Source organism: Bubalus kerabau, chromosome 13 (genome assembly GCF_029407905.1).
Source record: "Bubalus kerabau isolate K-KA32 ecotype Philippines breed swamp buffalo chromosome 13, PCC_UOA_SB_1v2, whole genome shotgun sequence".
NCBI lineage: Eukaryota > Metazoa > Chordata > Mammalia > Artiodactyla > Bovidae > Bubalus > Bubalus kerabau.
In genome coordinates this window covers 23,314,160-23,336,971 of record NC_073636.1, presented here as the reverse complement: position 1 = coordinate 23,336,971, position 22,812 = coordinate 23,314,160, and the positions used below count along the sequence as shown (strand labels likewise).

The 22,812-nt window shown below is 39.9% G+C and overlaps 1 protein-coding gene and 1 long non-coding RNA gene across 2 annotated transcripts in view; one reads left to right on the top strand and one right to left on the bottom strand.

The window, feature by feature from the left end:
- Positions 1 to 22,812, bottom strand: part of LOC129625411 (uncharacterized) — a 46,518-nt gene that overhangs the window by 13,384 nt on the left and 10,322 nt on the right. The gene's annotated exons all lie outside the window — the stretch shown is intronic.
- Positions 1 to 22,812, top strand: part of DNAJC1 (DnaJ heat shock protein family (Hsp40) member C1) — a 181,973-nt gene that overhangs the window by 157,418 nt on the left and 1,743 nt on the right. The window contains exons 10-11 of the mRNA XM_055543778.1: positions 19,638 to 19,686; positions 20,941 to 21,368. Of these exons, the coding sequence (XP_055399753.1) occupies positions 19,638 to 19,686; positions 20,941 to 21,368 (477 nt within the window). The remainder of the gene's footprint in view (positions 1 to 19,637; positions 19,687 to 20,940; positions 21,369 to 22,812) is intronic.

Sequence of the window (22,812 nt, the reverse complement as noted above, 5' to 3'; positions counted from 1 at the left end):
CACACTGGGGAAATCAAAGGACAAAGGGCTTGAATCTACTAAATTCACCTAGTTGGTGATCAGCAGTAACTCAGGTAAAGCAGTGCAGAACTGGCCTTCTTGAGAGGTGAGGCCAAACTCCTACACTGTCAATGCATAAGCCTGTTTTTGATCGCTCTTTTCCTTACTTTAGCCAACACTGATATTGAAGTAAAAAACTTTTAAAGCAGTGAACAATGATTTTCTTTCTTATAGGCAAGAGTCCTAGTTAATTTGAAATCTGTCGAACAAGTATGCAAGAAGTAACCACACTAGAAGCTCCTTTAGGTGGATAACACTAGATCTTTTGTATCAGGAGTCCCCAATCTCCTGGATCTCAAGCCTGATAATCTGAGGGGAAGCTGATGTAATAGTAATAGAAATAAAGTGTACAATAAATGTAATGCACTTAAACCATCCCAAAACCATCCCCCCAACCCATCCATAGAAATATTGTCTTCCAGAAAACCTGTCCCTGGTGTCAAAAAGCTTGGGGACCACTATTATATGTACACCACTGTTCTCAGTACAGAGACAGGCCAAGTCAGTACTTAATAAATCTTTAGTGATTCAACTGAAATGAAAGCTATTTCATTAAGAATATCACACCTAGGGAATTCCCTGTTGGTCCAGTGGCTAGAACTCTGTACTCTCACTGCAGAGGGCCCAAGTTCAGTCCCTGGTTCGGAAACTAAGATTCCACAAGCCACATGGTGTGGCCAAAAAGTAAATAAATAATGTCATATCTAGTAAATCACAAAATATTTTATCTAAAAAGAAATCATTAGTGCACTCTTTTGTTTTATGGGTAAAGAAGTGGGAAGAGAACAAAATTTGAAAGAAAACCTGGCTTTGGTGTCCTACCACCGCCATTTATGGGCTGTGTGATTCTGGAGGTCCCCATATCACTCTGAGATTCAGTTTCCTTGTCTATCATCTGAATTTCAGTGGGCAGCTAGAGGGTGACGTGAGAGCATTATGAAAATACTTTGTTATTATGAACCATTACACAATTGTAAATCTCGATAATAATTACATCACAGGCCACAAAGCTAGTTAACAGCAACCTGGGACTAGAACCCAGATTGTCTGACTCTTATTTAAGTTACACCATCATCTTGGTTTAGCAAAGACTTTATTTTTAACCCTGTATGTAGGCCGCACTATTTGTTTGTTGTGCCTAGATCAGATATTATCTTCAAAGTGAAATATTTGGGTTTTCTGAGGTGACAGACAAATTTGAGAGCCAAGTATTTCATGTCCCAAGATACTGGCCAATCCATGGGGCTATAATTCCACAGAGCTCTAGAAGTGGTTGCTTTCCTTTGACTACTCGAACCACAGAAATAGTCAGCATCACATTAAGCTCTCACTGAACACTGTTCCTCTTCCTTGGTGATTCATTCAAGCAAAGCATACTTGCAGACTACATGAAACATTTTCTACATAGACTCCCATTTACCATTCTTTTGTTTTTCCCTGGATCTTACTTAGTGTCCTCTATTACTACTGTACTGAGTTTGTAATTTCTACTCACTCATCAGAACCTTATATCTTACCAAAAGGACAGATCCACTTTCAAGTCTAGATCCAATTTACTAGTTACAATGACATCCACTTTGAATACCATGGATGTTTTATTCATGAAGGGAACTGGTTTTTCACAGTATAATCTATGGTCTGGTGATAGCATCATACTTTATGGTGGGGATTTATTTTATTATGAATTTTTTGCTTAACTCTGTCTTATGTATAGCTCAGAGATACAGCAAGTCAATAGATGGTGAGTGACCCCTAGGCAGATGCTAGTAAGTGTTAATGCAATTTAAAACTGCTTCCCTGTGCTAAAAATCTCCTCATTTAAAAAGGAAAGTGGATGAACATATGTTGGGTTGTTACAATATCTTGCTGGTAAGACTAAAAATATTTGCAAAACTATACTACTGTCTGTTGACGTTAGTATATTCTCTCAGTAAATGGGCCATCTACATTACTTATAGAGGTAATCCGCAAGTTAATGGAAGGCCCTCTTTGTTAATGATTAAGATGAACACTATTATTGTTTCTTGTATTTTCTATCCAGACAGAGAATCCAGAGAAAATTTTAAAGACACTGGAGAAATAATAAGAATGAACAGCACTGCTTTCTACCAGTTGGAAACATTTTTCAGGTGGTTTATTTTATGTTCAGGTAACAGAGTGCCCCTTTCATTTGAAATTACAATAGTTCCTGATTATAATGAGTGATAGATTCAGCAGAAAGTTGGCCAAAATTAAATACAACTGAATGAAAATACAGTTGATCCTTGAACAGCATGACAGACATACCGATGCCCCACATAGTTGAAAATCCGCATATAGCTTTACAGTCAGCCCTCTGTATCCACAGTTCTGCCTCCTCAGATTCAACCAACTGTGAACTGTATAGTACTTTAGTACATTTTATTGGAAAAAGCCACTTATAAGTGGTTCAGACCTGTGCAGTTCAACTCAGTGTTTACTTGAGGGCCAACTGGAATGAACCTCACAGTTACATAATTTTTATTGTTAGAATACTTAAAATGTCACTAAGTCAGCCAGAATTTGAAAAATATAACTTGAGGTTATCACTAATAGCCAATATTTATTTTCTAAGTTATCTGATGCCAGAAATATGAGTAATATACTTTATAGAGCTCAGAAAATTGGAAAATTCTTCTGTATATTGAGTAGAAATGTGCCACTATGTAACTGTTCACTGACTCTAACTGTACCCTATGAATATAATTTTCATTTTGTTAATTTAATTTTCTGTTACTTTCATCAGTATTTTCACTGGAAGGAGTGAAACCTATTTTAGGTATTTTTCATTCACTCCAGCCTAAACCCACATATCCCAGAATTGATTATAAAGCCCCTGTTTCATAAGAAATTTAAAGATAACTTTAGGTGTAACTACATGAAGAAACAGGATTATAAAGTATTTTCTACTTGGAATCAGAATATGGTGAAGCACATTCACCTACAATTCTACAATCCAGGTAACTTAATACACACGTGGACAGTGTTATCCAAAAGCCCACCTAAGCCAGTAGCCCACAATATTATTTTTTCTCATACTGAGGAAGAAGGGAAGCCTTGTCTATATGCACCTGTGTAGGAATATAGGTCTTCTCCCAAAAGGAAGCTAGAAAAAAGCCACAAATCTACATTAAGACAGACAGAGACCATATCTAATATCATTGTATATGATATAAAAGCAGAATGAGTAACTGGAAACTGCACTATAGAATATGCTAGTGAAGTAATACTAAACTGGCACTCATGTTTTCAGAGTCGTCTAGATCTCTCAGGGAGAAATGGATTTAGTGAAAACCAGTCACTTCCAATGTCATCTCTATTTTCAGATGACATGATATTACATATAGAAAACCCTAAAGAGACCACCTAAAAATTGTTAAGAATAAACTATTTCAGTAAAATCATAGGCAACAAAATCACTATACAAAAATCAGTTGTAACTCTGTACACCCACCAACAGACTATCAAAAATAGCAATTAACAATTCCATATACAATAGCATCAAAAAGAATAAAGTGCTAGTTGTAAATTTAACCAAGAAGATGAAAGATCTATACAGTGAAAACTATAAGACATTGATGGAAGAAACTGAAGGAGACAAATAAATGGAAAGATACGTAGTATTCATGATTGCATGCTAAGTTGCTTCAGTTGTATCTGACTCCTTGTGACCTATAGACTGTAGCCCGCCAGGTTCCTCTATCCATGAGATTCTCCAGGCAAAAACCCTGGAGTGGACTGCTGTGCCCTCCTCCAGAGATCTTCCTAACCCAAGGATCAAACCCTTGTCGCTTACATCTCCTGACTTTACCACGAGCACCACCTGGGAAGCCCATGCTCATGATTGGAGGAATTTAATACTGTTAAAATGTCCATGCCACTCAAAGTGATCTACAGATCCAGTATAAAACCTTTCAAAATTCTAATGGCATTTTTTCACTGAAATAGAAAAAATAGTCTGAAAATCCCAGATAGCCAAAGTAATCTTGGAAAAAGAAAAAAAAAAAAAGCTGAAGGGCTCACATTTTTGAGTTCGACTTATATTGCAAAGTGATGATAATGGGAACAGTATGGCACTGGCATTAAAAAATAATAGGCCAGAAATAAACCCATTGGTTTACTAATTAGAACAAAAAGTTTTACCATTAGTATGGAAACATGAAAGATCCCTAAAAACCAAAGCTATCTGGAGAAAGGAAAACAGAGCTGGAGGAATCAGACTCCCTGACTTCAGACTATACTATAAGCTACAGGAATCAAGAGTATGGGACCGGCACAAAGACAGAAATAAACATCAGTGGTACAGGATAGACAGCACAGAGATGAACCCACACACCTGCCGTATGGGTGACCTAATCTATGACAAAGGAGGCAAGAATATACAAAGGAGAAAAGCTAAATCTCTTCAATAGGTCGTGCTGGGGAAACTGGACAGCTACATTTGAAAGAATGAAATTAGAACACTCCCTAACACCATGCATAAAAATAAACTGAAGATGGATTAAAGACCTAAATGTAAGACCAACACTATATAAAACTCTTAGAGGAACACACAGGAAAAACACTCTGAGATAAATCACAGCAAGATCTTTTTGTGACCTATATCCTAGAGTAATGAAAATAAACAAATGGGACCTAATTAAACTAAAAAGCTTCTGCACAGCAAAGGAAACCATAAGATGAAAAGACAACCCTCATAATGGGAGAAAATATTTACAAATGAAGCAACTAACAAAGGGTTAATCTTCAAAATATACAAACAGCTCATGAAGCTCAATATTAAAACAGCCTCAAAAAAATGGGCAAAAAACCTAAATAGACATTTGCTAATTAAAAAAAAAAAAATACACAGGTGGCCAAGAGGCACATGAAAAGATGCTCTACATCACTAATTGTCAGAGCAGTGCAAATCAGAACAATAATGACATATCATCTCATACTATTCAGAATGGCCCTCATCAACAAATCTACAAGTAAATGCTGGGGGCGGGGGTGGTGTGAAGAAAAGGGAACCCTCTGGCACTGTTGGTGGGAATGGAAATCAGTGCAGCCACTATGAAGAACAATATGGAGGCTCCTTTAAAAGACCTAATATAGAACTACCATATGACCCAGCCATCCCACTGCTGGGCATACACCCTGAGAAAACCATAATTCAAAAACACACATGTACCACAACGTTCACTGCAGCACTGCTGACAGTATCCAGGGGATGGAAGCAGCCTGAATGTCCATCAACAGATGAAGGTATAAAGACGTGGTACATACATGTAATGGGATGTTACTCAGCCAGAAAAAAGGAATGAAATTGGGTCACTTATAGAGATGTGGACGGAGAAGCCTGGTGGGCTGCTGTCTGTGGGGTCGCACAGAGTCGGACACGACTGAAGCAACTTAGCAGCAGCAGCATAGAGATGTGGATGGCTCCAGAGTCTCTTATATAGAGTGCAGTCAGTCAGAAAAACAAATATCGTATAACAACACATATATGTGGAATCCAGAAAAATGGTACAGATGAACCTATTTGCAGGGCAGAAATAGAGACACAGACAGAGCAAGCACGTGGACACGGTGGGGGGAAGGAAAGGTGGGACAGATTGGGAGATTAGGATTTTACACATATATACTGCCATATGTAACAGCCAGCCAGTGGGAAGCTACTGTGTATGTATAGCACAGGGAGCTCAGGTGAGTGCTTTGTAATTACCTAGATGGCTGGGATGGTGGGCGGTGGGGGAGAGCAAGGTCCAGGGAGGAGGGATATATGTAATACAGCTGATTCACTTTGTTGTATAGCAGAAAGACAACAGTGTAAAGCACTTATACTCCAATAAAAAAATTTCTTAAATAAACCCACTGGTTTATTTTTATTAATATGGGTAACTAATTTTTTACAAAGTCAAGAATATACAATGAGAAAAGGATAGTCTGTTTAATAAATAGTGTTGGGAAACTGGACAGTCACATGTAAAGGATGAAACCAGGCTTCTGTCTTACACCATACACAAAACTAACTCAAGACAGATAGACTTGAACATGAGACCCAAAACCATAAAACTAGAAGAAAATGTAGGGAATAAGCCCCTTGACATTAGTCTTTGTGTTGATTTTTTGGATTTGACAACAAAAGCAAAGGTAACAAAACCAAAAATAAAAACAAGTGGGACTACATAAAACTAAAAAGCTTCTATACAGAAAACGGTCAACAAAATAAAAATGAAACCTATGGGAGAAAATACCTGCAAACCATATATCCAGTAAGGGAGTAACATCAAAATATACAAGGATCTCATAGAAATACAACACCAAAAACCCCAAATAATTTATTTTTAAAATAGGCAAAAGTCCTCAATAGACACTTTTTCCAAAGAAGACCTATCAGTGGCTAACAAGAGTATGAAGTGTGCACCATCATTAATCATCAAGGCGATGCAGATCAAAAATACAGTGAGGATCACCTCAAAACCTGTTAGGGTGTCTATTATGAAAAAAACAAGAGAGAGAACATGCTGGTGAGGATGTGGAGAAAAGAAAATTCTTGTAGACTTTTGGTGAGAATGTAAACTTGTACAGCCACTATGGAAAACTGTATGAAGGTTCCTCAAGAAATTACAAACAGAACTACCATATGATCCAGCAATCCCACTTCTGGGTATATATCCAAAGGAAATAAAATTGTTATCTCAAAGACATCTGCACTCCCGTTTTCTTAGCAACATTATTCACAGTAGCTGGTGTATGGAAACAAAGTGTTCTTCAGCTGATGCACGTGTGCACAAAGTGTGTTTATACACACACGTACAGGGGAGGAGTATTCAGCCCAAAGTCGAGACTGGTAGAAAAGTTGTAGAAAAGCAGCTGCCAGGACTAGGAGATGGAGATATGGAGAGGTTGGTGAAAAGGTATAAACTTTCCACTACAAGTTGAATAAGGTTTGAGGATCTAATGTATAACATGGTGACTATAGTTGATAACACTGTATTGTATAATTGAAATTTGCTAAGTGAGAACTTAAATGTTCTCAACAAAAACTAATGAAATTCTCAGGAAAAAAAAAAGGATCAACCATTTTGTGGCACCAGGAGATGCGTTCTTCACAAAGAGGATAGAATACTAAAATAATTGTTGAACCACATAAAATTGGAAAGTTGACCAGTTGTTTTCTTACATGTTTAAACTGCCTTTTTAAGTAGAAGAAAAGTATGGCCCCTAAATGATTATAGTGATATTTACCATTCATTTCATTATTTAAAACTGAGGATCTGAAAGACTCAGATTATATTAGCTATTTTTTTGTGTGTGGTATGGATAGTCCATATTGTGATATATGCAGATAGTCCCCAACTTACAATGGTTCAGCTGGACTATTTTTCAACTTTATGATAGTGCGAAAGCAATAACCTTTAGTAGAAACTATACTTTGAATTTTGACTTTTGGTCTTTTCCCAGGGTGGTGATATGCAGGACAATACTCCCATAATGTTGACTAGTGGCAGTGAAGTGATTATGAGTAAACAACTGATACACTTACAACCACTTGCCGTACAGTATTCAATAAATTACATGAGATATAAAATACTTTATTATAAAATGGGCTTTGTGTTAGATGATTTTGTCCAGTTTTAGGCTAATGTAAGTGTTCAGAGTATGTTTACGTGAAGTGTTAGTTGCTCAGTCGTGTGTGACTTTGTGACCCCATGGACTGTAGCCCACCAGGCTCCTCTTCCACTGAGTTCTCCAGGCAAGAATACTGGAGTGGGTTGCCTGCCCCTTCTCCAGGGGATCTTTCTGACCCAGGGATCAAACCTGGGTCTCCTACATTGCAGGCGGTTTCTTTACTATCTGGCCAAAAGCTTTGGTGTTCACATTCAGTAGGTTAGGTGTAGTAAAAACATTTTCAATGTATCCTTCACAGATCACTGCCTTGTTGTGGTGAAGGGGCTTGTGCAACTCAATGAAGCTATGAGCCATGCCGTGTAGGGCCACCCAAGACAGATGGGTCATAGCGGAGAGTTCTGACAAAATGTGATCCACTAAAGCCTTTGACTGTGTGGATCATAACAAATTGTGGAAAAAAGCTCTTAAGAGATGGGAATACCAGACCATCTTACGTGTCTCCTGAGAAACCTGTATATGGGTCAAGAAGCAACAGTTAGAACCCTGTATGGAACAACTGATTGGTTCAAGACTGAAAAAGGAGTACGACAGGGCTGTCTGCTGTCACCCTGTCTGTTTAACCTATATGCTGAACACATCATCAGAAATGCTGGGCTGGAGGAGTTACAAGCTATAATCAAGATAGGTGTGAGAAAACAGCCTCAGATATGTGCATGATACCACTCTAATGGCAGAAAGTGAAGAGGAACTAAAGAGCCTCTTGATAAGGGTGAAAGAGGAGAGTGAAAGAGTTGACTTAAAACTAATATTAAAAAAAAAACAAGATCATGGCATCCAGCCCATTACTTCATAGCAAATAGAAGGGGAAAAGGTGGAAGCAGTGAGAGATTTCCTCTTCTTAGACTCTAAAATCACTGCAGATGGTGACTGCAGCCATGAAATCAGAAGGTGATTGCTTCTTGGGAGGAACACCATGACAAACCCAGACAATGTGTTGAAAATCAGACACTACTCTGCCGACAAAGATCTATATAGTCAAGGCTGTGGTTTTCCCAGTGGTCATGTACAGTTGTGAGCTGGACAATAAAGAAGGCAGAGCACCAAAGAATGGATGCCTTCAAACTGTGGTGCTGGAGAAGACTCCTGAAAGTGTGTTGGACAGCATGGAGATCAAACCAGTCAGTTTTAAGGGAAATCAACCCTGAATACTTGTCAGAAGGACTGATGCTGAAGATGAAGCTCCAGTATTTTGGTCATCTGATACAAACCGCCAACTCACTGGAAAAGTCCCTGATGCTGGGAAAGATTGAGGGCAGAAGGAGAAGAGGGTATCAGAGGATGAGATGGCTGGATGGCATCACTGATGCAATGGACATGAAACTGGGCAAACTTCGGGAGATGGTGAGGAATGGGGAGGCCTGGTGTGCTGCAGTCCATGGGGTCGCAGAGAGTCAGACACAGCTGGGTGACTAAAGAACAACAAGCCCAGTGTAAGTCAAGAAGACCTATACTGTATTCAGAATTCTCTGTCAGTGCAAGGAGTAACTAATCACGTATTCTCAAAACCAACACATGGATAATAACTTCTTCAGGTGGAGTCTTTCTGGAGTCATAACAAATACCCAATACTGACCTCAGAAACCATCCCTTCAAAGGAACCACAATTTGATTTGATTTCTTTGTGGAGTAATTTATGCCCTCATGCATTTTGTAGAAAACAGAGCTTCGGCCAGCAATTAATGGACTTGATTGTGGTCAGGTAAAGAGAGGAAGAGAGTCCTACAAATACTACTAGACAAGCATCCCAAGATGACTGGGCATCATGCCACACCTACCGGAGGAACAACATCAGAGCCTAATGCTGTAGGGGAAGAGGGCATAGGCCTCACTAAGGTAATCTAGCCATCCACTACAATAACATGCAAACAAAACAAATCTTCACTGGGGGAAGGGGGGGGGGTGAGGGGAAATCACTAACCAGAATTGCTGTAATATATTATCTGAAAGTTCAGTTTTGAACAAAAATAATGAGTCATGAAAAGACAGGAAAATATGACCCACACATTAGAATAGAACGCAACAGAAACTGCCCTAGAAGAGTAACCAAAGGGGACTTCCCTGATTGTCCAGTGGCTAAGACTCTGAGCTCCCAAGGCAGGGGGTCAGGGTTCAATCCTTGGTCAGGGAACTAGATCCTTTATGTTGCAACTAAGAGTTCACATGTCACAACTAAAAGACTAAAGATCTTGTATGCTGCAACTAAGACTTGACACAGCCAAATAAACACTTAAAAAAAAAAAGTGACCAAATATATGATTTCACAGAAAAAGACCTCAAAATAACACTTGTAAATGTGTGAGATATAAATTAGTTTTTAGAATAATAAAAGAACCAGCAGAAATTCAAGTATAATAATTACAATTCTAAAAATTCACTAGAGATGCTCCACAGTAGATTTAAACTGACAGAGGAAAGAATTAGCGAACTTGAAGATAGGCCAGTCGAGAAATTCAAGCTGAGGGACAGAGGGAAAAACAAAAGAACAGTGAACAGAGCCTCAGAGAAAACATCAACATATGCATAATGGGAGTTAGGAGAGAAAGGACGGAAAAAAGTCCAAAGAGTGTGTGGGTGAAAACTTTCCAAGTTTATTGAAAAATGCTAACCTGAATACATCAGGAAACTCAGTAATTCTGAGTAGGATAAGTTCAAGAATGTCAACAAAAGATGCATCATAATAAAAATGCAGAAAGTCAAAATAAGGAGAAAATCTTGAAGGCAGCAAGAAAGAAATGACTTGTGGCTTATAAGGGAAACCCCTCCCCATAAGATTAACAGCTTTCTTCTCAACATAAACCATGAAGGCCAGGATGCAGTGGAATAACATATTCAGAGTACTCAAGAAAAACTTGCCGACCAGAAATCCTACATGCAGCAAAGCTATTTATCAAAAAAAAAAAAAAAAAGGCAAAAAAACTTTTCAATGTAAACAAAAACTGAAGTTCTTCAATCTGAAAGCAAGGGACCCCAGATGGTAATTTGAATCTACCTGAAAAAGAGCACCAGGAAAGGTAATTAGGTAATTATAAAAAAACAGTATAAATACATGTTTTCTCCTTAACTGATTTAGAAAGCAGTTGTAAATAATAGATACATGTTATTCTCAGGCCTGTAACATATAGAAAAGTAATATTTGTATAATATATTTACCAACGAGAGCACAAAGGATGTGAGTGGGAGCAAAGCTGTATGGGCTGAGTGAACCACTACAGAGGTAAAGTAGTAATTTTAAAAGTATTACTGGATTTGTAACATGAATAGATACAGTATATATAATGGACACACTACAGTACAGGGGTAAAGAGAACAGAGCTTATAGCAGTAATGTTTCTATATATCCCTGAATTAAGGCAGTATAAATCTGAAGCTGACTGTCATAAGTTAAGATGTATATGGTAAACTCTCAAGCAACCTCTAAAAAAAAAAAAACAAAAAAACTCAAAGTTTTGTTTGAGTACAGTTAAAAAAAAAAGCTACATTAGAAAATATTCACTTATGCAAAAGAAGCAATAATAGAGGAACAAAAAAGTCATTAAAAGTTAAATTCAACTATATCAATAATAACATTAAGTGTAAATGGATTAAATAATCCAGTCAAAAGAGAGTTTTTCAGAGAGGATTAAAAAAAAGTCATGATTTCATCCCTGTGTGGTTTACAGGAGACACACTTTAGATTCACAGAAATAAAAGGAAGGAAAAAATATCATGCAAACAGCACCTTAATAAAACTGGAGTGGCTATACTAATATTAAATACACTTCAAAACAAGAAAGAATTGTACAGATAAAGAAGAACATTTTATAATAATTAAAAGGCCAATCCAAGAAAATATAAGTTACAAGCATGTGCATCTAATAGCAGAGCACCAAAGTACATTTAGCAAAAACTGAGATAAATGAAAACAGAAACAGGTGATTCAACAATAAAAGTTGGAAACTTCAGTGCCCCCTTCTTTCAATAATGGAGAAAACAAACCAGACAGATCAACAAGATTGGAATGATACGATAAATCAGGTAGACCTAACAGACATCTGTATAACACTTTATCCAATAACAACAGAAAATACATTCTTCCAGTAAATGTGAAACATATTCTAAGACAGACAATGTGCTCAGTGATCAAATAACTTCAATAAGTTTAAAAGGACAGAAGTAATATAAAGTATACTCTCTGATCCCAAAGGAATGAGACTGGAAATCAGTAGCAGGGAAAAAATAGGGAAAAGCAATAAATATGTCTAAATTAAACCTCAGACTATTAAACAGCAAATTAATCAAGGACAAAATCCCAGGAATTCCCTGGCAGTCCAGTGGTTAGGACCCTGAGCTTTCACTTCTGGGGGCCTGGGTTCAATCCCTGGTCAGGGAGGGTCCTGCAAGCCACGTGGCACAGCCAAAAGTAAAAGAAGAAAAGATACCACAAGGGGAATCAAAATTATTAAAGATAAATGAAAATGACACAGTACACGTAGTTTTAAGGAATGCATATAATGAAGTTAATAGAAATTTATAAATGTCTTTATTAAGAAAGAAGAAAGATCTCAAACCAATAATTCAAACTACCACCTTTAAACACTAGGAAAACAACAACCTATACTTAAAGCAAGCAGAAGGAAAGAAATAAGAAAAAAGAAAAAATAGACCAGAAATTAATGAAATAGACTAGAGACTGGAAAAGTAGAGAAAAGTCAATGAATCCAAAAGCTGATTCTTGGAAAATATTAATAAGATTGACAATCATTTAACTAGACTGACAAAAAAAGAAAAAACATGAACAGAATCAAAATGAAAAGAGATAGCTCTTCTAACAGAAATAAAAAGGACTGTAAAGGAATACTGTGAAATGTAGGCCTAGAGACTGGATACCTATTTCTCTAATAGCTATCAATGAAATGGACAAATTCCTAGAAAGACAGAAACTACTAGAACTGAATCAAGAAGAAATAGAAAAGCAAAAGAGACCTATAACAATTGAAGAGACTGAATCAGTAACTTAATTAAAAAAAAAAAAAAAAAATTCACAAAGAAAAGCCCAGGCCCATATGGCTTCACTGCTGAATTTTACCAAACATTTAAAGAAGAATACCAAAACTTCACAAACCTTCCCAAAAATAGAAGAGGGGGAATACTTCCCAAAGCATTTCATAAGCCAGTATTACCCTAATAGCAAACCAAAGACATGAGAAGAAAACTACAGACTAGTATTTCATGTGAAGATGGATATAAAAATTCTCAACAAAATATAGCACACTGAATCCAGAAACTAATAAAATAATTATGTACCCTAATCAAGTGGGATTTCTAAGAATGCAAAGTTGATTGAATATCTGAAAATCAATAAATGTAAATTCATCATCAGTTCATAGATCTTCCCTGTAGCTCAGATGGTAAAGAATCTGCCTGCAATGCAGGAGACCTGGGTTCAATCCCTGGGTCAGGAAGATCCTCTGGAGAAGGGAACGGCAATCCACTCCAGTATTCTTGCCTGGAGAATCCCATGGATAGAGGAGCCTGACTGGCTACAGTTCGTGGGGTTGCAAAGAGTTGGACACGACTGAGTGACTAACACACACACACATCAGGTCAGTCGCTCAGTCGTGTCTGACTCTCTGACCCCATGGACTGTAGCCCACCAGGCTTCCCTGTCCATCACCAACTCCTGAAGCTTGCTTAAGCTCATGTCCATCAAATCAGTGATGCCATCCAACCATCTCATCCTCTGTTGTCCCCTTCTCCTCCTGCCTTCAATCCTTCCCAGGATCAGGGTCTTTTCCAACGAGTCAGTTCTTTGCATTAGGTGGCCAAAATATTGGAGTTTCAGCTTTAGCATCAGTCCTTCCAAATGAATATTCAGGACTGATTTCTTTTAGGATTGACTGGTTTGAACTGCTTGCTGCCCAAGGGACTCTCAAGCGTCTTCTCCAACACCACAGTTCAAAAGCATCAGTTCTTCAACGCTCAGGTTTCTTTATAGTCCAACTCTCACAACCATTCATGACTACTGGAAAAACCATGCTTTGACTAGATGGGCCTTTGTCAGCAAAGTAAAGTCTCAGCTTTTTAATATGCTATTTGTTATAGCTTTTCTTCCAAGGTCTTTTAATTTCATGGCTGCAGTCAAAATCACCATCTGCAGTGATTTTGGAGCCCAAGAAAATAAAGTCTCTCACTGTTTGCCATAAAGTCTCCCTGTCTATCTGCCATGAAATGATGGGACTGGATGTCATGATCATATTTCTTTGAATGCTGAGTTTTAACCCAGCTTTTTCACTCTCCTTTTTTACTTTCACTAAGAGGCTCTTCAGTTCCTCTTCACTTTCTGCCATAAGCATGGTGTCATCTGCATATCTGAAGTTATTGATATTTCTCCCAGCAATCTTGATTCCAGCTTGTGCTTCTTCCACCCCAGAATTTCACATAATGTACTCTGCATATAAGTTAAATAAGTTGGGTGACAATATACAGCCTTGTAGTGTACTCCTTTCCCAATCTGGAACCAGTCTATTGTTCCATGTCCAGTTCTAACTATTGCTTCTTGACCTGCATACAGATTTCTCAGGAGGCAGGTAAGGTGGTCTGGTATTCCTGTCTCCTTATGAATTTTCCATTTTGTTGTGATCCACAGAGTCAAAGGCTAACTCATCATAAAATCATATCATCCCTGGTGGCTCAGATGGCAAAGAATCTGCCTGCAATTCAGGAGACCCCGATTCAATCCCTAGGTTGGGAAGATACCCTGGAGAAGGGAATGGCAACCCACTCCAGTATTCTTACCTGGAAAATTCCATGGACAGAAGAGCCTGGCAGGCTACAGTCCATGGGGTTGCAAAGAGTCGGGTACAACTGATAAACTAACACTTTCACTTTACTTTCATCATATTAATAGAATAAAAAATAAGATTATCTTAGTAGAAGCATCTTAAAAAATCCAACACTCCTGCATGATAAAACAACAAATTAGGAATAAGAGGGAAGTGCCTCAACCCAATAAAGAAGATCTACTAAAAACTTCAGTTAAAAGCATGCTTACTGGTGAGAGAGAAGATGTTTTCCTACTAAGATCAAGAATAAGACAAGGATGTCTGCCCTCACCACTTCTATTCAAAATTTATGAGGTTCTAGCCAGAGCAGTTAGGTGAGAAAAGTAAGACTAAAAAGGAAGAAGGAAACTGCCCTTGTTTGCTGATAACATGATTTTATACGTACAAAATGCTAAGTAATTAACTAAAAAACCAATGGAACTAATAAAATTCATCAAGATTGCAGGAAACATAAATGTACAAAAATACTTTATGAACAATCTGAAAATGAAATTAAGAAAATAATTTCATTCATAATAGCATCGAACAGAATAAAATAGGAATAAATTTAACGAAAAGAAGTACACACTTCAAAAACTAGAAAACATTGTTGAAAGAAACTGAAGATCAAAACAAATGGAAAATTATCTCCTTTTCATGGATCAGAAAATTTAACATCGTTATTTAAGGCTGCTATTCCCCTAAATGTCAGAGTTAAAACTATAAAACTATTGTGTTGGCAAAAAAGTTCATTTGGTTTTTTTTTTCCCCATGACATCTTACAGAAGAAATCAAACGAACATTTTGGCCAACCCAATCTTAGAAGAAAATAGGAGGCTAAGTCATGACCTTGGATTCAGCAAAAGTATTCTTGGATAGGACAACAAAAGTCCAAGCAGTGTGCATATCATCAAAATTAAAAACGTTTATGGTTCACAGAACACCACTAAGAACCCGAAAAGACAACCTACACAATGGGAGAAAATACTTGCAGATCCTTTATTTGATAAAGTACTTATATCTAGAATATAAAAAGAACCAACCCATACAACTCAATAATAAAGACAAATCTGGGGCTTCCCTGGCGGTTCAGTGGTTAAGACTCCTGAGTTCCCACTGCAGGGTGTGTGGGTTCAGTCTCTAGTTGGGGAACTAGGAAACCACATGCCACGTAGCACATTAAAAAAAAACCCAAAAACCCTTACCCAAATAAAAAAGGAAAAAAGGATCTGAACAGACATTTCTCCAAAGAAAATATACAAATAGCCAATAAACATGAAAAAAAGTGTTCAGTATCTCTCATCATCTGGGAGATGCAAATCGAAACCACAGGATACCACTTTATACCCACTAAGATGTGGAATAATACAACAAAATTGGATTATGAGTTTTAGGAGGGATGTAGAGAAATCAGAAGCCTCATATACTGCTGATGGGAATGTAAAATGGTGCAGCCATATTGGAAAGCAGTAGGGCAGTTCCTCAAAAAGTTAGACATCGAGTTACCACATGACACAGCAGTTCCACTGCGAGGTACATACTGTCCACCCACAAAAAGAAAAAGGACAAACGAAAACATATGCCCACACAAAAATTTATACACAAATGTTTATAGCAGCATTATTTATAACAGCCAGAAGATAGAAATAAATGTTTATCAACTGATAAAGGCATAAACAAAATGTGGTGTATCCACAATGGAATGCTATTCCCCAATAAAAAGAAATGAAGTAATGATATATGCTACAACTTGGATGAACCTGGAAAACATGACCTTAAGGGAAATAAGCCAGCCACCAAAATGCACATATGATTCCACTCATATGGAAGTCCAGGATAGAGAAATCTACAGATCCTCGAATCCACAGATATGTAGAATCTCTACAGGGATTCATAGTTGCTTACTGCTTGATGAGAAATGGGGTGGGATGAGGAGGATGGAGAATGATAGCTAATTGGTATAGGGGTTCTTTTTGAAGTGATAAAAATGTTCTAAAATTGGTCATGATGATGGCTGCACATATCTGAATATACTGAAAACCACTGAATTATACACTTTAAGTGGATGAACTGTATAGTCTGTGAATTATATCTCAGTTAAGCTGAAAAAAGTCTTCGTGTACTGTTGTAGAATAATCTCCAAAATATTTTGTTAAATAAGTTGCAGGAGTTTAAAAAAAAGTTATTCCATATCCTATATGTAGGTTGTGTATCCTGTAGTTACATGAATCTATAAATATGTTAAAATTCACAGAACTGTACAACAAAAGAAGAAAAGGTAATTTTATCGTATGATGATGTAAAAACATAAAATCTTTAAAAATACAGTAGAATTGAGAGAGGCGAGATATTGTCACCAGAGTTGGTAGTTCTGGTGGTGGACATTGGGAGAAGCTTCAAGAAGAAGGTTATACTTGCAAGTACCTTGAAGGATGGTTTGGCTCTGGACAGATATTTAAGGAGAGGTTTGATAAAGAAAAGAAAATAATTTCAGACAAATGTTAACAATGTCTAAGAGTACAGGGTAGGGAATTTCTTTTTTTTTTTTTTTTAATTGGAGTATAATTCCTTTAGAGTGTTGTTAGCAGGGTGGGGAATTTGTGACCATCTGGGGAGCATTAAGATAGCTCAGTGGTTAAAAAAAAAAAATCCACCTGCTAACGCAGGAGACACAGGTTCAGTTCCTTGGTTGAGAAGATCCCCTGGATCTTTCCACTGTGGGATCTTCCCACTCCAGATTTCTTGTCTGAGACATCCTTTGGACAGAGAGGAGCCTGTCGGGCTACCGTCCACAGGGCTGCAAATAGTCAGACGTGACTTAGCAACTAAACAACAAAAGGGAGCATTAATTGTTCAACAGGATGCATACAGGAAAGAAAATAGATTGTGGATTTCCCTGTGTGTCAGGTTAAGAATTAAACACTTTGTTGTATGGTCACTGGTGAGCCATCAAAGGTACTTGATGAGAACTCAGCCTTAGGGATATTATTCCATAGAACTGCTACCAAGTAAGTTTAGACCAGTTAGAAGGCTGTAATATTAATTTAGTTAGAGAATGAAGGACTAATACAGGTGGTAGAGATCTGAGATGGGAACAGATGGAATCAATATTGTGAAGAATGTGGAACTGGCTGGAGAGGAAGAAAAAAGTCCCCAAAATTGGGCCTTCGATTTTGAGCCTATGTGATTGGGATGATAATACTCTTAGGAAAAGGAAGGAAAAGCAGAGAAGTTGATGAGTTTAGGTTGGAATTTGTTTAGTTTGAGGAGCTAAGAGATCTCTAAGTAAGGGACTTAATGGCAGTTAGATAGGGAAGCCCGTGGTATGGTCAGCACCACACCCACAGATTAAACCAACCTTGCATGGAAAATATTTGGGGGTAAAAATCTAGAAAGTTCCAAAAGGCAAAACATGAATTTGCATCACACTGGCAACTATTTACACAGCATTTAGACTGTATTAGGTACTGTAAGTGATCTAGAGATGATTCAAAATATACAAGAGGATATCATAGGTTATATAAAATGTGAGAAAGATATATGGTGATACAATCAGAATTTTGAGTTGGGAAAGCTGGAAGTCAGGGAAGCTTACATTGGATAACCTCAAGTTTTTTCCCATAAAATAAGCAAGGTCATTCATAGAGTGGAAAGTAGGGGATAGATAAAGAGTGTTTCTAAGCAGCTTTAAATATTTTCTCTAATTCTGCCCTTTGTATGAATGAAAAACAAGTGATCCACATCAGTTATAATACGTAATATTTACTGAGCCTTTAACATCTGCTAGGTATCATGCTAAGAGCTTATTTCAAACTTAAAACATCCCCAACAGACAAAAGGTATTAGCAGTTTTATCCACATATTACAGAAGGTAATACATGAGACAGACAAAGGATTGGAAATAGCTCAAGGTTACCCAGCTAATCAGAGGTGGAACCGGCCGAATACAGGATCTAACTATGTGCTGGTCACAGGATATTTTCTGAGGTTTTACTTTCAAATTTCTTTAAAGCAATGAAATATTGGTTCAAGAATTTACATGGATTAAGGGGAACAGAATACAAAGTATGTATTCCATGTATACAATGGAATGTAACCTCAATAAAGTTAATAAATGGAGAGAGGATGGCTTGTTTAATAAATGCACTGAGGCAGATAACTATCCATTTTAATTTTTGTATTTAATGTTGATCTCCTGTTTAAAGTATACATATAGCAGCAATCAGAGCAGTGGTAGGGCTGAGATGGACTCAGGGGCACAGGGGAAACGTTCTAGGGTAACAGGAATGTTCTATAATTCGATTAGAATGTTGGCTACATGTTTTGGTCAAAATTCATTGAAATGTACATTTAAAGTCTGTACATTCCACTCTGTGTAAATTTTATAGCAGTTTTAAAAAGGGAAATCTATAGACCTCTAAGACATCATTAAATTAAAAAAAAACTATTCTGAAAAGAAAAAAGCAAACTGTAAGGTGAGACATACAACATAATACCATTTGTTTATAAGAAAGGGAATAATTCTTTCTGTGGATCACTCACATATATATGTAAATGTCTTATGGTTCTTGGGTCAAACTGCCCTACTCCACCAAGAGGTCCTTCCCCCAGGATCAATCTTAGTGCTCTCAGGGTTTCTTTCTGGGATGCAAGGACAGACTCTTATATTAGCTTAAGAGTAAATCTCTCCACTGTTCATAATACTCATTGGTATAATAGTCTCCAGTGAAGAAAGATACTCTTTCAGGAAACTGTACCTAAAAAACATGATGTGTTTGTATAATGATTTTGAAAACTAGTACATCTTCAGAAGCAGCCTTGTATAAGGGGGCTGAATGGGCTGAGTTCTTGTCCTGACTCTGCCACTTGATTAAACTGATATTTTGGAGCAACTCCTCTCATGTCTCTGGGCTTCAGTTTTCTTTTGGTTAGAAAGAATGGACTGAGCTGATGCTTGAGGGTCCATCCAGGTCTAAGATTCAATAAGCTCTGTTCCTTCACATGGATCTTGTATGAAATAGGTCACCTCACCTACAATAAACATGTGGAAAGTCAGCTTTTCTCTTTTATATTTTGAAACAGGTGACAACCAAAGCCAAGCAACTGAAGGATTCAGTTACTTGTTCCCCAGGTGAGTCAGCGCCCACTCCATCCCAGTAACCTCAAGCCATGTCTTCAAAATAACCCTCGTTTCACAACTGCTTTAAAAATGATGGTGTTTAATAGTTGCGCCCAATGGACTCTACTGGTTGTCTCTCTGAAAAGGGTCCGTTTACAATCACCCACCAGCCAATCCAGCCCTGCACACACAGTGGTGCTAAGATGTACCTAAATAAGTTTGAGGAGCTGTAGAAACCTTGTTGTTCTTTAGTATGGGGGGAGCTGGGGGGAGGGGACACATGGGAAAGCCAGTCTATACGGTTTTTCCACACTGACCACAGTTGCTACCACACACACAGAGCATCCTTGAGAACAGATCAAGCAGTTTCCCCAAGAATCTATGTTTTTCAGAATCCATTTTCTCAAAGACTAAATGGAATTAGAGCCCCATACTGTTTGCTTGAAACCAGGAAGTGCCTCTTCAACCTTCCAACTCTACTTAAATACAGGTCCCTGTACTCGATGTAACCAGCCAGCAACCAGCAAACCCTGAAATCTGGAAACGTCTCCCTGGGGAGGACAGGGCGTGGATGCTGAGGACTCAGGGGGGAGGGCATTCCCGATTGCTTTCCCACCAGGACAGCTGTTGGTCTGGCGTGAAGGCAGGGACCAGCTAACAGCGTTCCGTGAAAGATGCTCCCCTCCAAGACAGTCTCCAGAAACATGCTCTTGAAAAGGCAGCGAGGAGTTGGGTGGGCCGTGGACAGGTCTTTCTAAAGAGTAGGAGGGGTCAGGAGTATGTGAGGAGGGCAGGAAAGGCGTGGTTGAACATTTGCGGGGTCTCTGAGGTGACGCCTGTGGGTGGCGGTGGCGCAGGGCCCCAGGCAGTCAGCGAGCCCAGTGAAGGGTCTGACACAGTCTGCTGACACTCGTGGTATTAGCAGCAACCCTGGGTTCTGAAGAACATCCTTCCTAACCTAGAAAGTAGGCAGTTAGTCCTTGCACTTCCTCTGATCACAGCCGACTCTGGAGGCCCCTGTTCTCAGAGTGGTGGAGGGACCACGGCCCGGAATCAGACAGAGTTCGGATCCCAGCTCTGCTGCTGCTGAGGCTGATGTCCCTCCCCTGTACAACTGCGGTAGCGATGGCTATCTTTGTAGAATACTGGGAACGTTCAGTAAAATTCACGCAAAATGCCCCACCACTGTCTGCTGCGGCGGCCACACCACTGCGGCTCTTGTTCCCTGAACCGACCTTGCCTCTCCCCATGTGTCCCTCCACACAGGGATGGTCAGGCTCTCGGAACTCAAATCCACAGCTCAGAGCCCCAGGCCCACCAGGCCCACCGCAGCCTTGCAGGACAGCATCATCACCCAGCGGGAAGAGGCCCAGTCAGCCACGGAGGAGGAGGAGGAGGAAGCGGCCGAGCTGGGGGCAGAGGCCGCGGAGGAGAGCCGGCTGCGGAGGCGGAGGCCGGCCCGGCCCCTCGAGCCGGAGGAGCGGGTCCGGGGGAAGAGGCAGAAAGACTTCGACCTGTCAGAGCAGCGCGAGTCCAGTGACGATGAGAGCCAGCAGAGAGAGCGCGCGCGAGCTGCAGAGGAGCCCTGGACTCAGAACCAACAGAAGCTTCTGGAACTAGCGTTACAGCAGTACCCGAGGGGATCCTCTGACCGCTGGGACAAGATAGCCAAGTGTGTCCCGTCCAAGAGCAAGGTGGGTGACGCCCGGAAGGCAGGCCTCTGGGGGCTCCAGACACAGGGAAGTGGCTTATGGCCCCACCCGACCGTCCCTCATCTCAGGCCTCCTCCTGTCCTTTCTATCCAACCCGTCCTTCCCCTGCCAGCTGCCTTCCAGTAGGCTGCCTCTGACAGTGTGTGAATCTGTGCACTCGACTGAGCATAAATGAGGTTGAGAGTCTTAAGTGTCATTACACCGACCAGTTATTTTTTCTCATCGAAAACCCCATGCACAGAACATTAAGTTCCCTATGCCAGTGCTGCCAGCCTTCTGGAGCCTTCGTTCTGCCAGTAGGGGCTGGGCCGGCGGAGGGACTGACAGGTGGACACCAGGACCAGGATCCAGCTTGTCCCTGCAGCGCTGTCCGCCCCGTTTATAGCTCCTTAAACACATCCGCAGAGAGTTCCCAGACACCAGCTCAGGGAGCGGGCTGCCCCTGGGGAGAAGCAGGCCCCACCCGACCCCAGCTTCAGCGCTGACAGTGCGGAGCCTCCCATGTGATCTTCTCAACTCTGGCCCTCCCTGACACACACAATCTCCTGGGCTTCTTTCCTTGTACCCACACCCTTTGTCTGAGACACCAGGAACACTGAGAAATCAAAAGAGCCAATCTCTGCTGCCTTCTGTGCCCACCACTCAGAAGCCTGTGGGCACACTGATGTTCATTTACACTTTTTTTTTTAATTGAAATTCAGTGTTGGGAAATCTAGCTTATGGCCACGGATGTCCCCATGTGTATAGGTCTAGTTTATCTCCTTTAAAATAATGAAGTTAAGAATTCCTGAGGAGAAAAATAAACCATTAGCTGTTTAAGAAACACAGCTCCTTCCCAGCCCCTCTGACTGATTTGCCAGAAGAAATGATTCTCCCTGAATTCCTCTAGCTCTTGTGGGTACACAGGCATTTACAGGTGGGATGAATTAACAATGGGTTAAAATGAAGGAGCTGCAACCATGGATTCCTGGAGGTGGGATGCTCAAACTCACTGCCTTGGGGGTTTGGAAACCTTCCTGTTTCAGGGAGGAATGTCCTACAGGTCCAGGGGCGGTTCAGCCACCCCTGCCGGCTCGCTGCCCCTGGGTGACTCCCCGGAAGTGGCCCGCAAGCCACTGGGTGACTGGGGCCTGAGAGAGGAGCCAGGCCCTCGGCGCTGCCCCGGCAGGCCTGCTGCTCAGAGCCCAGAGCCCCCGCGTCCTCCAGTGGAGCTCTGGGCCGCTGAGCACCACATCTCACGCTTGGCTCTGCCAGGGGCAGAAGAGTTATGAAAAGGCTGATGTTTTAGGCAGGTAGTCCTTGGGAAGAAGGCAATGGCACCCCACTCCAGTACTCTTGCCTGGAAAATCCCATGGACGGAGGAGCCTGGTAGCCTGCAGTCCATGGGGTGCGAAGAGTCGGACACGACTGAGCGACTTCCCTTTCA